Raw genomic sequence first — 17,862 nt, forward strand, 5'->3', positions numbered from 1 at the left:
TTCCATTTATAATTTTAAAAAATCCCACAAAGCCAAAAATAGTATGGAACTCTGCCTATTTTAAAGAAGAGTAAAAACCTTTTTTGGTGGGAGGTCTAAATTAAAATTATAAAGATTCAAAAGAAATACCCACATTATTATAATCTGAAACTTAGGCTTGTAGTCCATCTGAATACCTTGTGTTAATGACTCAACACTACTCCTTAAGAAATTGTGACCTAGAGGCTATGAGCTTCTAGTGAGCAGACTTCTACATAGTCACTAGTCAGCAGATGGCTTCCCATCCTAGGCCAGAAGTCTCATTACTAGAACATTAGAAAGATACCTGTTAACCAAGTCTAAGGGGACCATGCGGACTGGAGAATAAACAGTCAAGCCATTCATCAATGCCAAAGGCAAAGGAGTGCCCCTAAAAAAATAATTTGGAAGCAGCCTCTACCAGTCTTACCCACTGATGGAGGCTTGATTTAAGAGCAAAATCAACACTATGTACCCTCTTTTAAAAAAAAAAAAAAGGGGGATTGAAAAAAATAACAAATTTAAAATCTGACATACATGAGAAAAAAGGGGCTGTCCTTTAGACTAAAGAGATTTGTGCAACCCATTACTTTTTGAATTGGATACTGCTGTGGACAAATCAAACGTAAAGGATATTTTGGGAACAACTGGGAATTTTGTATATGGACTGAGTATTAGATGATACTAAGGGTTTATTTTGTTGGGGGCAATACATAGAAAAAATATTTTTTTTTAAGAGGTATAAAGTTTAGCATGGGTGGAGTATTATATTACATACTATGTTCCTAGAATACTTCAGTATAAAAGAAGTGAGTTATAAAACCAACCTACCGCAGCTACTGAAACAAAATATGACATTTGGCAGAATACCTAGTTTCCTTCATGGTCGCTCTCTTGGTGGGTAGTCTATTTAGTTGGGGCAGGCCAGGGTCAACTTCTCCACTTTGGAGACAACTCCCCACGGGCAGTGAAAGAGCCCTGGGGAGCCCCACGCAGGGGAGCCTTGCACTGGAAGGCACACAGAGGGGGTCTCTTCTGAAGAGCCTTCCTCCCTTTGGCTTCTCTCATTCTTGTTATTATCAAGTGAAGGAGAAAACCATCAGCTTACCACTCACTATAACACATCAGGAGATCTGGTAATGCAGGGAACAAGTGAAGGGAGAGAACCATGAGCTTACCATTCACTATAACGCATCAGGAGGTCTGGTGATGCAGGGAACAATGTCTTGTCTCTGTTCAGGAATACCTCTTTGACTAGAATCACAGATAAATTCCAGGCTTTGCAGCCAATCTGAAAACTAAAATTCTGTCTTTATTTACTGCTCCACTGTAGTAGTTTTCTCAGTCTCAGCTTCCTTTATATCAGCCCATTAGACAGGAGGAAAATAGTTCTCCAACTGTAAGAACCTTAACAGATGTTTTATTAACACACACTGACATATTCCTGGGACATAAGAGTCTTCAAACACTGCCCCGACCTCAGACAAGAAAACCACTCAAGGCCAGGGTCCTCTGGGGAGTTTTGGAATCATGCACTCCTTTACCAGAGCCAGGTTCGGCCTGCCTCTCCTGCACATCCCTATGCTGCAAACAGGCTTCCTCTTGTCAGATGCAGGCGGTGACACACATGTCTTTGGAAGGGCAGGGGCTCCTTGTGATTAAACCAGAATGGAGAAAAACTTAGCATCAGCTGCTCAAAAAGGAATTTAGGCTTTATTTCTCAAAGCCACTCATTCCACTTCTCTGCAAGAAGGGCTGGGATATCTTCAGGATGAACACAGAGATTCCCACTGCCGGAATATTCGGAATACCTTCCTTGATTTCTCAGAGAGACTCTGTAGATAGAAAAGTTCATTATTAGAGATTAAATTTCTTTATAGAGACAAAGGGTAATAGCTTTAAGGTGTGGTCTATAAATTTCTCCCACAATGATCTAGATATGTATAGGAGTGAATAAAACAAGTTAATTGTATACTGTGCTATACATAAAGTGAAAGTGAAAATCGCTCAGTCATGTCTGACTCTTTGAGAGCCCATGCACTGTACAGTCCATGAAAGTCTCTAGGCCAGAATATTGGAGTGGGTAGCCTTTCCCTTCTCCAAGGGATCTTCCCAATCCCGGGGTCAAACCCAGGTCTCCCGCATTGAAAGCGGATTCTTTACCAGCTGAGCCACAAGGGAAGCCCAAGAACACTGGAGTGGGTATAGCTAAAAGCCAGACTAAGAATCAAGAAGCTTGAGTCTGCTGTGATGCCACTGCTAACACGCTCGGAGCCTCCACAGTACGGCTTATGTCCTCCTCCAAGCATTCGTACGTGTCCTCATCTTTGTATGAGAGGATGACACGTGTGACCCGCCATCATGTAGCACCACACACCGTGCACTGACTTCTCATCTGTGACTGCTGAACTGGCCCTGTGAACAAGGGTTCATAGTCATAGGTGCCAAGCTGGTGTTTATGGAATAATCTAAGGTTGAGGAATGAAACAAAGTTAAATGACTCTGAAGAGTTTAAGCTATGACCTTGGCCTTCTCAGCTTCCTGTTTCAGCCAGCAGAGCTAATAATAGGAAGAATCTCACTGCCACTTGATCATGCCTGTGAAGTGATCTGAGATTCTGAGAAATGGTGTTACAGGGAGACAAAACAGTTCACTGAGAGATAAAAGTTCTCAGGAAAGCAGAACACTTGGTTCTCTTTGCCTTGGAGAGTCACAGAAGAGCACAGGGTCTTGGTGAGAGCACAAACACATCTAACAAGATAACCCACAAAGTTCCCTCCAATGTCTGACAGAAGATGACATTTTCACTGTTTTCTTACCTCTTTGTGGCTGAATGTCTTAATAAAATAAAGCTCTAGGAGGGCAAAGCTTGAACTCTTACTCATGACTGAGGGCAATTTAGTTAATAGAGTGACAAAATTGAAAGAAATTTAAGTTGGAAAACAGTGTAAACTTTTTTTTTAGCTTCAAGATTCTTTACAGGAGAGCCTCTTAAGTTTTATAATTCCCAGTCACACAACAGCTGTGGGGAATCTTATCAGACAAGTTGCCAAAACAGACCTTCAAAGTTCCAGAACTCAGGGCCAGTTATGAGGCCAAATTTTCCCACTACCAAAAAAAGAAAATGCCCTGTGGGGTTCCAAGTTAGCATGACAGTGACAGAGGGGAGTCAATCAGAACTGCCATACATTTTTCATGAAGACCCAGGCAGAGAGAACTCATGTGCAAAGACAGAGCTAATCTCTCCCATTTGAAAGGTGGGCCAAAACATTTGTCTTCAGATAGCTTTACGTATTTTCAAGGTCTTAAACTAGAAAAATGTAGGTTTTTTTTTTTGGCAAAAACTTGGAAAACCATCATCTGCATATTTACTAAGGGTATGAATGTACATTCTTGAGCTTTTAGCATCACAGCAGCTCCCTCTAGTGGAATCCTGTAACCCTACAAAACCATGAATTGGAATGCTTCTGATAAACAGCTGCTGGCAAGTATTATTTTACTTTGTCCTTGGAGGCAGCAGAAGTCAGAAATTACTATATTTATACCAAGCAGGTGACATGGCAAATTTGGGAATGCGCCAGCAAAGGAAAGCGAATGCGGTTTTCATGATTCCTTAATGCCCACCATCCTCTCACTTCCATCCTTGGCATAGAGCAAACGCTTGAGTTGCTTTCTTAGCTTTTGTGATGGGTTTGCTTTTACCCACAAGTGGAACCAGCAGCAGTCATTCGTGTGATGGCAGCTGAGGGTCAGTGCACAAGCCTGGGGCCTCGGAACACAGCAAAGTAACGTGCCCACCATGAGAAATTAAGTTGTGTTCATGGTAGCAGAGTACAGAGCTCTGTCCAGACAGCTAAGTTAACTGGCCAGGGCTCCAAGTCTAAGAGACAGCAACTCAGATGGAAAAAGTAGCTACTCTGCAACACGAGGCTGGAGCAGCAGCCTGTTACCTCTTGCTGTTTCTCTATCCCTTTTCTACTTCGAGTCATCTAAGTTGAGAAGACAAAGAATTTATCAAAATTTGGTGGAATGCCAAATGCTAAACTGCAGAAGGAGTGAGCCAGTCCCTTGTCTGTTCTCTAGGATGAACCCAGACTGAGTCCATCTTGACTTGTGAAAACTGTGGGCAGGCAGAGTGCTAATTATAGGAACAGCCTCTTCTCCTCATCTCATAAACAGCAAGTGCTGCACATGATCAGGGCAACGGCTTATCTCACCATGGAGTCGGTTTCAGCAGGCTGGTTAGACTGTTTGTGGGCCAAGAGGATGTTCAGCACTGCCTTCCAGCCTGGCTCTGCCGGAGTGCTGACGTCCACCTCAGTGCCACCATTCTCCCTGGTTTCTTTACCGAGTGTGATGTTCACCCAAGGGCACCAGTCTCTATGCTGAGACGTGGGATCAAAGAAGCTTCGGGAAGAGGCGTCCTGAGGAAGGAGTCAGAGCAGTCAGTGTTAATGAAGGCAGACACTGTGTAAGTTCAAGGAGGCTCTGCTCTAAGTCGTAAAATTCAGAATCTCACAACGTTCACATTTCTAGTTTTATGTTCTCCTTTAAACTCTGTCCATCTACTTCCCTCTCATTTTAAAAATTCCTTCACTCCCTTTGTGTTAAACCACAACTTATCAGGTCTGTTCCCCTTTCTCACTACTGCCCCTTGGGCTAGACAAATTTATCATGTCTCCAGTAGCCATCCCAAAGAAACAAAAGGCAAAACCCTTAATTTTTTTCCCTTCAAGTCACCCAACTGTCCCATCTTTAAACTTATTCCCACAGCCTCCTACAGCTGCAGGACCAGGCTTGGCTCACGCCTGCTTCTCCACGCTGTATACACAGTGAGAGCTCGCATGCTGCCGTGCTCAGGGACCTCCAAGCACGCAGGTGGGCTCACCAAGCTGCTGGAAGAGCAGAGGCGAGCCCGTTTGGCTTTTCGAAGAGGACTAGATGGCACTTCCAGGCCGGCGCTTTCTCCTGTTCCCATGCTGCGGGTCACTGGGCGGGTTCTGGTGGCGGGGCTAGCGGCCTCCGGCTCAGGACGGTCCACAGGACTGGATGAGTCCCCACTCCGAGTTCTAGAGATGATGGGACCTGGGCTCTTTTCAGCCTGAAGGAAAAGGGAGATGTTGGACAATGACATTAATGACTATGGTCAGGAGAAATATTTCTAGAAGTATGTGAAAGCTAATATTTTATTTATTGATTTTTAACATTTTAAAAAGTATAAAAATTTAGTTTCTGAACTGTGTAACTGAACTCTTCAAAGAATAATAGATTTCCATACAAAATAATGAATTTAGCATCTCCACTGCAACTAGTGAATAAAACCATTCTATGGTATTCTGATCAATTAACCTAAACTAATTTCCAATTTTTCACCAACATTTTTGGTAAGAATGATGTTTTTAAAAAGTCCACCCCAAACAAGCCAAAGGAGTCTATACCTGCTCTGAGCCTGGGGAAAAGATGGTATCCTGGCTCCGAGTCACCATCCTGCGAGGAGACTCAGGCACCAGAGGGGAGCGCTCTGGCCGGCCCTCAGAGCCCGGGACAGGGGAGCTGGTCAGGCCCAAGGAAGCGTCCAGGTCAGTCATGGACGACTCGATCTGCTGAAAGCCCCAGAGCCCCACCTTCCTCATACACTGTGAACAAGTTATCAGGGAGAGCTGCATGGGTTCCAACAAAGAACTAGGTAAGAAAAGAAAAGAGAGTGAGTTTTCTCAGAAGGTAATACTGCCAAGGGACTAAACATAATGATTTGTGAGTATGCTTAATCTCATCAAACAAATCTCTGGGCAGTTCAATGGCCTGGGGACCACCTCCTCTCAGGGCCCCTGTCCTCCAATCTCAGGACCTAACTTCATCACCTCTTACAAATTTCCTATAGAAAGATCTAGGGGTCTTAGTGTGCCATCTATGGCAAGATTATTTCACAGGTGAAAATGTTAAGTCACTCAGTTGTATCCGACTCTCTGTAATGCCATAGATTGTAACCTGCCAGGCTCCTCTGTCCACGGGATTCTCCAGGCAAGAATACCGGAGTGGGTAGGCATTCCCTTCTCCAGGGGATCCTCCCGACCCAGGGATCAAATCCAGATCTCCTGTGTTACAGGCAGATTCTTTACGGTCTGAACCACCAGGGAAGCCCCATTTTAAAGGTATGTTTTATAAATTTCTCATGTCCCTTAGAGTTTTTCCCTATAAGAGAAGAATAGTCCTTAATGTACCAAAGAAAGCATATTTAAAGTAAATCAAAATTAGTCTGACAGTCTTCTGTCTCAGAAGGATTCTGTGCCAAACTGAGCAGCTGAAATGGAAACACCAAGCTGGGGCCTAGAGGATTCAGCTGGTGCTTCCTTGGTAGATTTCATCAGTTAAACTGATTTTTCCTTTCTAAAACTAGAAAGGAGCTTCACTGTTTACAGGAACACAAATTTCCTACTGGGAAGTGACAGTAAAAGAAACAAAGTTTAGGTGTGTTCACAAATTCCTGAGTTCTAACTCTGGTTTTGTTGCTAATTCTTACTATCCCTCTTCCACCCACTTAGGTTTTCTCTGTCACTGCCTTTCTCACACAAACACCACGTGATCTACAAATGCTAAGAGTAACTGATATACATGGAGAGGGAGGCCTGGCGTGCTTCGATTCATGGGGTTGCAAAGAGTCGGACACGACTGAGTGACTGAACTGATAGTGTCATCACGGTTTATGTCCCCAGGCACATTCGCTAACCTACACGCCCAGCCACACACGGAGAGAATACAGGCAGTGACGTGCACTTGGATGTCTGAGCCTAATTTGGTTGCAGTTTTTCTCTCATCAGTCCGGTGATCAAGTTCATCTTCAAGCAGGTGCAGGAGAAGACTGATCTTGTCTTCTGTCAAGCACTACAAAGGAACCAATATGAAAGACTTACACAAATATCAACCACCATGAACAGAAGCCATAGATAATGATGCATCTATATGGTACAAGGCAAAAATCATGGAAAAAATGATAAACACAAAGACAATTCTCTTCACTCAAGTAGACTTATTTCTAGCAGAGGCTAAGGTATCCATAAGCACTTCCTGACCTGCCCAGGATCTGCTATGAGAAAGGGAACAGTTTTCCTGGAACTACATCATCTTTTCTTAGTACCAACTTGCTTTCAAATCACCAACTCCATATTTTCTCTGAAATCTGTAAACTTCAAAACCAAATGATGACTACCACTTATATCTTATATCTTGCCCTGACACTGAATTTACTTTATTTTTGGATGTGCTGGGTCTTCGTTGCTGCCTGGGCTTCTCTCTAGTTGCAGTGTGCAGGCTGCTCACTGCGCTGGCTTCTCTTATTGTGGAGCACGGGCTCCATGGTGTGTGGGCTTCAGTCATTAAGGCACACGGGCTCACTACAGTTGTGGCTCCTGGGCTCTACAGCACAGGCTCAATAGTTGTGGCACATGGGCTTAACTATCGCACCTCATGTGGGATCTTCCTGGACCAGGGATCAAACCTGTGTCCCTTGCATTAGCAGGTGGATTCTTTCTCTCCGAACCACCAAGGAAGCCCTGAATTTACTTTTGACACAACAAAAGAGCTTGCCAGAATCTTCACTTTTGTTCTAAGAATAATACAGAACCATGACAGGGTGAAGAAAACTTGCCTTGGCTAGGGACAAGCAGACATTTATAACAGGCATCAGATGTTAATAGTCTGATGCTAAAATACACAATAGCTTCTCAATTGAAGAAGCAAAACAATAGCTTCTATTTCCTATAGTTTAAGTCTGTCTTAAAAATAGTATGCAATAAGCCATATGAAGCCACATTTCAGTATCTTCTGTTAAGTATTTATGTAACAAATTGAGATAAAATTGAATTTATGCCACTTAGAGCATCATATCTAAAAGTGTAAATAGAATTCATTTATTTAAACCCTCGAGTCACCTTTCCAGTAGAGATTGGAAAAGGTCAGTTGAGAGACAAACAAGTAGTTCTCTTTTAGCTATCTTCATCCTCTGGTCATTAAAAGAAATGCTTCATGCTGGTGACAACTGAAGGCCACTGTATGCTAGCCAAGAAAAACTCACCATAGTTTTTATGTCCTCTGGCCTCAAGGAAGGAAGCTGGAGATCCAAGTGACAAAGGCTTTGAAAACGATCTAGGAATTCACTAACAAGAACAGTGGGCTCATCCAATGGCAACATCCCAAATCGATCTGTGGAAAGAGTAAACTGAAGATGATACTGGTGAAAATTATTTTAAAAAAGAAAGCATGTATAGAGCAGCAGGGGAAATGTAAAACTGATGATATTTGATAATATTAAGAAATTAACTATTTTTTTTTGGATAGGGCTGTGATGATATTTTTGTGATTGTTTTATTTTTTGGCTGCACTGTGGGGCATGCGGGATCTTAGTTCCCTGACCAGGGATTGAACTCATACCCCCTGCATTGGGAGCATGGAGTCTTAACCACTGGACCACCAGGTTAGTCCCTGCGATTATATTTAGAAAGCAGAGTCTCAGGAACGGTTTCTCAGAAGCAGTCAGGTCTTAGCTGAACTGGAAAGACCAACAACAGTGTGTAAAAGTAAAGCCCTAAGGGACAGCATATGTGGGGAATTCTAAATAGTTTCTCAGACTTGGAACACACTATTCCTGTGGGGAGCCGAATCAAAGAGAAGGTTAAAGTATAGACAGCAGTCAGGCCATAATTAATGTACGTTGATGAGAAACTACTGGAAGATTTTTTTAAAGGAAAAATACAGAATATATGCACTAGTTTAGAGAATAAGGGGTCAGCCTGGATGCAAAGAAATAAGCTTAGCAGACAGTGGGGTGATCTGAAGTAGTAATCCCTCCAAGATATCAGTGGCACAAGGATGGCAAGAAGCAGCATCCATGTGGAAGGAAGGAAAATGAACAGAGGCCTGTGGGACCCTGTGGGATCAAGCACACCAACAGCTGCATAATGGGAGACCCGGAAGAGAGGGAAAGGGGCAGAAACAATATTTGAAGAAATATGATCTGAAAACTTCCCAACTTTGATTAAAAACATTAATCTGTACATCCAAAAGCTCAAAATCTGTGTAAGCAGAGAAACAGCCACTATGCTAGAGTAAGTAGGAAGTGTACCAAGAATGAAACCTTGATTAACACCTGTGATGACACGTAATTTGGTGAAAAGGGTGTTCAAATTACAGTCACACACAACAAGAATGTAGAAAGAGGGTCTGACAGGAGGTTCTAAAATGAATAAGCCAGTGTTCCCAAAGGGAGAACCAACTAGATAAACACTATTCCTCAGCTCTCCGATTAAAATTTTAGATGGTTCTACCAATTATAAAGCTTTAAGCCTGCTACATGTGACAACATGGACTAATTTCAAAAAAGCTGACTCCCCCTATGAAGGATAGGTTGTAGAATATATACAGAATGATAACATTTATAGAAAATTTAAAACAAATAAATAGTACCAGCTATACTGCCTCTCAGTTCAGTTCAGTCGCTCAGTCGTGTCCGACTCTTTGCGACCCCATGAACCGCAGAATGCCAGGCCTCCCTGTCCATCACCAACTCCCGGAGTCCACCCAAACCCATGTCCATCGAGTCGATGATGCCATACTTGAAAATGTTGTAGATACAGAAACCATGTAAACAAATCATGGTCACTAAATTCACGATAGTAGTTACTGCAGGACAGGGAGGCAGGGAATGAGACTGGAGAGGACTACACAGCTGTTACCTGTAATTCTTCCTCATTAACAGAAAGAATGCAAGGTGGGTGTTTACAAGGGTAGCAAAATGTTAGTAATTGGTGAGGCTGGGTGGTATATACAGAGATGCTTCTTATATTACTATTTACATTTTTTTTATACTTGAAACACTAAAATTTTAGAAATTACTTAAAAAGTTAAAAATAAAACAAAGAGACATGTTCTATGGGTCCAAAGAGTTTTGTCTCTGGTCTTGGTGAGCGCCTCAGAAGGCTCTGCTCTTGAGGCTTTACTCAACAATATGCCTCCGAGACCAGCAAAATATAAACAAGTACCACCTAAGACTACATTTTAGGCTCCCTTGTTCTGAAGAGCTTTGTGCACACGAGTGGTTTCTGATTCGAGAGAAAGGGCATACTGCCACAGCTCTTCTAAGGGAAGTTCAAGAGGAGCCTGCACCTGGCCTCTCCAGACTCCTTAAGATGGGGGAGTCCTTGGCTGTGATATCCTTTGTTGTCGTTGTTTGGTCACTAAGTCATGTCCGACTCTTTTGTGACCCATGGACTGCAGCCTGCCAGGTTCCTCTGTTCATGGGATTTTTCCAGGCAAGAGTATGGGAGTGAGTTGCCATTTCCTCCTCCAGGGGATCTTCCCAACCTGGGGCTCACCTCTGGAATCGCCTGTATGCAGGTGGGTTCTTTACCGCTGGACCACCTGGGAAGCCCCTGGGATACCTTCACTTCAGTGCTACTGCTATGTTGTGCTGCTTGACTGTCATAAACTGTAGATTTGTGATCACTCTCATGTGCAGTCCTGTGAGTCTTCCTTAGCAACTGACCCTGTTTAACTGCCACCATTAATGCCATTAGTGTACCAGGAAGCCTGGGCAGCACATGGGGCTGGTGTGCTACGGTGAGAAAGGCAGAGAGTTTGAAATCAGATAAAACTAGTGGCTGATAAAACTAGATATATAAAACTAGATAAAACTATGGCTCCTCACTAGTTGGTTTTAAGATACCTGATTCTCAGTTTCCTTATCTAAGAATCAGATTGATAATATTTACCTCCCAGGGCCCCTGCAAGGATTAAACAGGATAATGTATGCATGGTTTAATCTCTGTCATGTCAAATGCATTTAATAAAATAATGACATAAGAATAAATTAATGTCAGTTCTTCTTGTAAAGGACAAATAGAAAGGAGGAGAAAGAAACTTCAAAAACTAGATTTATACAAAGAAATAGACAATACTAAAATGCAATGACCAAAGAGATGATAATTGGGAAATGTTGGGAATAAGTACCTGGAGAGGGGCTGTCTGGCCAGAAACAGAACTTCTCATGGGCAGTACATAAGGCTTTCTTCAGCTCAGCACATCGTTCCTTATCTGAAACCCACAGAGGTAACAATGCCTTAAAAAACACTATCATAATTCTGTTCTGTACATCTGTGTCTCTTTTTCTGTTTTGCATATAGGATTATCATTACCATCTTTCTAAATTCCATATATATGTGTTAGTATACTGTAATGGTCTTTATCTTTCTGGCTTACTTCACTTTGTATAATGGGCTCCAGTTTCATCCATCTCATTAGAACTGATTCAAATGAATTCTTTTTAATGGCTGAGTAATATTCCATGGTGTATATGTACCACAGCTTCCTTATCCATTCGTCTGCTGATGGGCATCTAGGCTGCTTCCATGTCCTGGCTATTATAAATAGTGCTGCAATTTTGGACTCTGTGGGAGAAGGCGAGGGTGGGATGTTTCGAGAGAAGAGCATCGAAACATGTATATTATCCAGGGTGAAACAGATCACCAGCCCAGGCTGGATGCATGAGACAAGTGCTCGGGCCTGGTGCACTGGGAAGACCCAGAGGAATCGGGTGGAGAGGGAGGTGGGAGGGGGGATCGGGATCGGGAATACATGTAAATCCATGGCTGATTCATGTCAATGTATGACAAAAACCACTACAATATTGTAAAGTAATTAGCCTCCAACTAATAAAAATAAATGAAAAAATAAATAAATAAAAAAACACTATCACAGATTCAAAAATCTAATGGCCAAGAGCCTTTAAGAGTATAGATACAACTAAAAATAAAAATAACTAAGGCAATTTTTAAAGATATGAAATATTAGTAACTGCATCATCTTAATATTTGTCACAAGTTTTAAATCAAGATTCTAAGACCAGTTAACAAGGAGCTATTATGTATCTTTATAAGGCAGAGCATTCCAAAATGTGAGCCTTCATTAATGCCCTGTGTTTCTTAGCCTAAAGTATAAATTTCAGAATCCTAATATAAACATACTGCTGTTAGTTTCCCAGAATGCATAAAGACAGGTTCACTCTAAAGTAGCTGAGCTTTAAAAAAAAAAAAGTAATGACTGAAGCTAATAATTAGGGTGAAGAAAATCACAAATTTACCTTGTTATATATAGAAGGACACATTCTTGATCAAACACAAGTTGCTAGTATTTTCAGAAAAGCTAGCATAGATATCTTTGAACTTGGAGAAAAATGTAATTTGTACTTTATACTTACATCTGTCAAAATCAAAAGCTGGTTGTAAAGTGGCACAGAGGAAAGCCTGACAGCTGGAGCACTTCAGCATATCACACTCAACTGTGACCCAGCCATATTTTGCACAGACCAAGGGAGACAGCTCAGAGGGCTTGCCTGCCCATTTCAGAGAGTATTCATGTTAAGAAAAACATGAGTACATTAAAATGAACAAGTCAGAAATGAAAACTTTAATTCACTCTTAGTATATTTAGGAATAAACACATTCAGAGGAAAAGCTATGGGAAGCCCTATATATTTTATATGCTTAAAATGTTTTTTATTATTATCAGTTGTGTGATGGAGTAGAGAAGCCATTCTATTTTGCTTAATATGAAATACTAGGGACTGCCTTGGTGGTCCAGTGTTGGGGAGTCCACCTGCCAATGATGGGGACACAGGTTTGACCCCTAGTCCAAGAAGATCCCACGTGCTACAGAGCAACTAAGCCGGAGGTCCACAACTACTGAAGCCAGAGTACCCTAGAAACCATGCTCTGCAACGGAAGCCACCACAATGACAAGCCCGTGCACTGTATCGAAGAGTAGCCCCTGCTTGCTACAACTAGAGAAAGCCTGCATACAGCAACAAAGACCCAGTGCAGCCATAAATAAATACAATAAAATAAAAAAATTCTAAGGATTTGAAAACACTAGTGAAATACCTGGATTTGCCTGAGCAACAAGGGATGGTTTGCCTGAGCAACAAGGGATGGTGAAGGTCAAACAACAGAAATATTTATCGCTCATCTGTGCTGCCCTACTTTTACCTTCTGAAGAATAAAGTCAGTAAAATTAAAAATATTCATTATTCATCCCTGCCCTAAATTTGACTGTTATATACTAATGTGTGTAGGTGGTATGTGTGTTTTAAATAGGCTGAGAGCATTAAGAGCATCTACAAGTATAAAATAAAAAACATTTATTGATCTTTAACATTCAACACTCGGTTTTTTCTGTTTACCTATAGAGCTCTTGTTTTATAGAGCACACATACAAAAAAAGAATAAAACATGAAAGTTGCAGAAAAGTTCTGTATTTTTATGAGGGATATTGGAATTTGAAAACATTTTAATAGCAGCAAAAGGACTGAAGGCTAGAAATAGAATCTAAAAAAAAAAAGAAATAGAATCTAGATATAAATGTTAAAGGAGTTTGGATTCTGTAGAATAAAAGAAGGAAACAACAAAATTCTGTAAAGCAATTATCCTTCAATTAAAAACTAAATAAATTTTTTAAAAAGAGAATCACTTACCTAGCTTAGGTCAAATAAATAATTATCATATCAAAGTGGCAATCAAATTCACTGAGAACAAAAAATAACAAAATGAAATAATTTTTAAATGCTGTATCAATATTAGGAATTAATTCAAGGAACAGCAGTACAAGGATGGTTAAAATACTTTCTCCTTCCTGAACAATTTAGTCCTAAAGCCACCAGGTGGTGCAAGGCAGAGGAATAAGCCAGAAGGGTGAGGGAGACAGCTCAGGGCAAGGCATCAAAGTGAGGGAGTCCACATAAAAAGCTGGAGCACCTTGGGGTGCTGTAGCCAAGTGAGGTGTAAAGAGTATCTACACGGGCCTCCCACTCACCAAATCAGGGGCAACTGGAATTTCAAAATATAATACTAATGGATTAAAATCCATTGAATAAAAAAGGAAATCAGGAGACCAAGCTACTACAAACAAATAAGTTATATAAAGTTTGATGAGGAATTATATTTACATAGTTTCAAAGAACATTGCCACCAAACAGCTTAATTACAAAGGAGAAAAAAGTTATTTTACAACAGTAAACACCGACAGACACCCACTTAATCAACTGATCAAAATGATTATCCGGGTAAAGGGGCATATCAAAACCATGTGCCACCTGACAGGATGCAATGAGAACACAGCATCACAACTTGCATCTCATCATAACCAAACATCAGATAAATGCAAACTGAGATACGCTCTATAAAATAACTGGCCTATCATTTTCAAAAGTACCAAGGTCATGAAATTCAAAGAAAAAGTGAAGATTTTAACTAGATCCTCTTACGAAGGTTATGATGACAACTGATGGAATTATTATGATGTAAGGGTTAGACGGTAGTAATTTATTATGTGAATTTCCCAATTTTGATGATTTCATTGTGGTTATGTAAAAGAAAGTCATTGTTTGTGGGGAATATTTGGGGGTCATGAGGTGTCACTTTGGCAACTTACTTTCAAGTACTCAAAAGAAGGTTCTATGTAACCTGTACAACTTTTCTATTAAGTCTGTAATTGCTTTTAAATTAAAAACACTCTAGCAAATAGAAAACGGCAAAAGTGATGCGATGTTGCTTGAGACTAGGTTATAAAAATAATCTAGCTTTTATCTTGCTCTCTCTTGCTTGCTCACTCTGACTGAAGTCTGCTGCCATGTTGTGAACTATCCCTGTGAGAGCCCCATGTAGCTCCAGTCAAAAGCCATTAAAGAACTGAAACCCTCAGTCCAATAGCCATGAGGAAATTAATCTTGCCAACAACCACGTGAGTGAGCTTAGAAGTAGATCCTTTACTAGTCTAGCCCTGGCCAACACTTTGATGACAGTCTGAGAGAGGCCTTGAACCATACGACTTAACTAAGCTGTGCCTAGACTGCTGATCCACAGAAAACGTGAGATAATAAGTGTTTGTAGTTTTAAGCTACTAAGTCTGAGGATAATTTGTTGTGCAACCATGGATAACTTACAGAGGAAAATCTTGAAAGAGACAGGAAATGTACTATAGTCTAAAATAACATTAGGTTTGAGCGCTAAGAGCCTTACACCATAATTTCGGTTCTACCAGTTACTAACAAGTTGACCCAGGGTAAATCAAATAATCTACCTGAACTGTTTCCTTTTTGCAAAATGAGATTAAGAATACTTATTTTCATATGTTTAAGATGAAGCGCAAATGTGATAATAAACATGAAAACACTATAAACAACGTCAGTTATTATTCCTTTTTCTCACAGGCTCTTAGTTTTCTCTTCTGTGGAAAAAAAAAAAAGATTAGAAGTCAAATGTCCCTTAGTATTTTATGATGCTAATTTTCCTAAAAAAATTCTTAACAAGTTTAATTCTAAAAACTAAAACATCAGAGTAACTGGTGTTATTCCTGGGGAAAAAAAAACAATTCAGCAGCAGGAGAACATGCAACTCACATGAACCTAAAAGGATATAGAATATGTTTCCACTCTGCTAAAGAAGGCTTCTTTGCTTGTAGATTCCAACGGAGGTTCTTCTGCTTGGGGTGATCCATTAACTGACTGGAATGTGGCAGATGTGTCCTTCCTAAAATAAAGCGGCAGAACTACTGGTAATCCTTTCAAGGCATCACTTTGCCTAAACATTTTGTATCTGGCATCTCTGTACCTCATAATATCAATCACACCACTCTAGATTTTAAACTTTCTAAATTTCACTTCTCTACTTAACATTTTCAGTAGTTTCACAGAATCCAAATTCTTCAGTCTGGCATTTAAATCTCTTTACAGTTTGGCCACAACTACGTTTCAAGCAATTTCTACTTCCACCATGCTCTGCTAATCCTGTACTAGTAAACTGTTTTACCTCACTCTCTGGTCTCTGACAGCACTTTGCATAACTTTTGTAAACACAAAACAAGACTTAAGGCTTCTATCCATTATACAACTTGAACCACCTTATAAATTCAACTCTTTTAACAGCAGAAAATAAGTTTTTATATTTCTACATAGATTGATACATGATACCCACTTTTCCCCCAAAGGAACTAATTTGAAAATTTAAATCTAAGTAAAGATTTTTAGGCTATTTCATTTAAAAATTCAAGGGAAAAAAACAAAGCAAAACAATTATTTTATATTCAATGAAAGGCACTTCAACAGAGCCTGGATAGGGTAAAGGGAGGAACTGTGTTAGACAAAAGTAATTTTAATAAAAGTAAAATTACATCAGGGCTTCCCTGGTGGCTCAGCTGGTAAAGAATCCGCCTGCAATGTGGGAGACCTGGGTTTGACCCCTGGGTTGGGAAGATACCCTGGAGAAGGGAACTGCTACCCACTCCAATATTCCAGCCTGGATAATTCCATGGACTGTATGTCCATGGGGTCGCAAAGAGTCGGGCATGACTGAGCGACTTTCACTTTCAAGATTACATCAATTATTATAAGTCAAAGTAATTTATTCTAACAATCCTTCTGAGAGTCACAGAGAGCCTCAGGGAGGTTGAATCTTGGAAAAAAATTCAGAGGATTCAAAAACTTGGATAGAAAAACAGTGACATTTCTTTTAGTAACTTCTAACTGAAATGCAGCACTTCTTTCCATTATGAATGAAGATAATTTAAAAAACCACAGTAGCATCAGCAGTACCTGTAAACTTGTCACCATGCAACTCACGGATATTTTGTCACATTATGGTTACTGAGTATGTACCGTTTAAGCTTAGCACTACTTCAAAATTACAGTAGACAACATATCTACTACTAAATAATTAAGCGTTTTACTAATGAAGAGTTTTACTGCATCACTTCTTTAATCTTTCATTTCCTGATAAACTGCATTCCAACGTAAGTGGTATCCTTTATAATCCTATGCATTTTACTTCATGCATTTAAAAATATAACTTTCTGAGGTGTTCATAAACTTTACAAGGCCGCCAAAAGTGTCTAGGACTTTAAAAAGGTTAAGAAGTCCAACCAAGAGAAATCGGGTGCGCATTTCCAGTTAACAGTCCTCTTTTCCTCCCGCCCCGGTTATTAAAAAAAAAAGTCTGCCTTAAGACAAAATTGCGCCCGCGGTGTGGGATCCAGGATCTCCTGAGTAGAAGATTAAAGGCGACAAGGCGAAGTAATCCCAGTCTCTTCAAGATCCCGGGTCGAAGCCACCCCCACCGCCTGAGTTACAGACCCAGGTATCCCCTCTGGTCCGAGTCCCCTAAACCCTCTTCAATTTGCCGTCGCCAGACACAGCCTGCACTCACGCTTCGGCGCCGGCGCCTCCCTCTTCCGGGGCAATTCCCTCATCTATCAGCTGCCGGACTTTTTGGGGAGTCCCTTCTGGAGAGCGAACAACCGCACTCCAATTCTTTTCGACCCCCGAGGCAAAGGCTGTCCCCTCACTGGGCGCCGCCATCTTGGTCCGTTTCCGAGTTACTTCCCCGCGGGTGTGAAGGCTCAGGAACTTCCGTTCTGGGCGATTAAGATCTTTCTTTGGCTTCCCGCTTGTTAGCCCGAGAGACCTGTGGGGTCTCGCCGCGGGGCCCAGCGCTTCTTGGCCTCGTTAGAAGGAAGCAAATTCTCGTTTTAGAGCGAGTTAGGGACTTCTCAGGAGGTCCAGTGGTTAGAACTCCGCGTTTCCATCGAAGGGGGCGGGTTCAGATCCCGTAGTCGCGGGAACTAAGATCCCGCGTGATGTGCAGCGTGGCCCAAAACAAAAAACTCGCGGGAGGGCTCTGGTTAAACACGAAGTTTAGTAGTTTCTTTTATGTACGAGCATACCTGGGTTGATAGGTTTTTAGAGCGCTACCTCCAAGTTCAGCAGGGGTGAGGTGCTCAATTTAGTCTTAAGGTAATTAACTGATA

The 17,862-nt window shown here is 41.1% G+C and overlaps 1 protein-coding gene across 2 annotated transcripts; it reads right to left on the reverse strand.

The window, feature by feature from the left end:
• Positions 1–1,416: 1,416 nt before the first annotated feature.
• ZC3HC1 (zinc finger C3HC-type containing 1) lies at positions 1,417–17,653 on the reverse strand. Of its 2 annotated transcripts, XM_061165790.1 has the most exons (10): positions 17,262–17,653; positions 15,479–15,590; positions 12,266–12,416; positions 11,020–11,103; positions 8,090–8,217; positions 6,746–6,900; positions 5,457–5,700; positions 4,907–5,119; positions 4,236–4,442; positions 1,417–1,853 (listed from the first exon to the last, which is right to left on the reverse strand). In XM_061165790.1, the coding sequence occupies exons 1-10, from the start codon at positions 17,411–17,413 to the stop codon at positions 1,785–1,787; spliced, it is 1,515 nt and encodes a 504-aa protein (XP_061021773.1). In that variant the 5' UTR covers positions 17,414–17,653; the 3' UTR covers positions 1,417–1,784. The 2 variants fall into 2 exon arrangements, with proteins under 2 accessions (XP_061021773.1, XP_061021774.1); XM_061165791.1 differs by lacking the exons at positions 11,020–11,103; positions 12,266–12,416; positions 15,479–15,590; positions 17,262–17,653 and adding an exon at positions 10,386–10,598 and having other exon boundaries at positions 8,090–8,233.
• Between the last annotated feature and the right edge of the window lie 209 nt (positions 17,654–17,862).

The sequence above is a fragment of the Dama dama genome, chromosome 18 (assembly GCF_033118175.1).
Source record: "Dama dama isolate Ldn47 chromosome 18, ASM3311817v1, whole genome shotgun sequence".
Taxonomy (NCBI): Eukaryota; Metazoa; Chordata; class Mammalia; order Artiodactyla; family Cervidae; genus Dama; species Dama dama.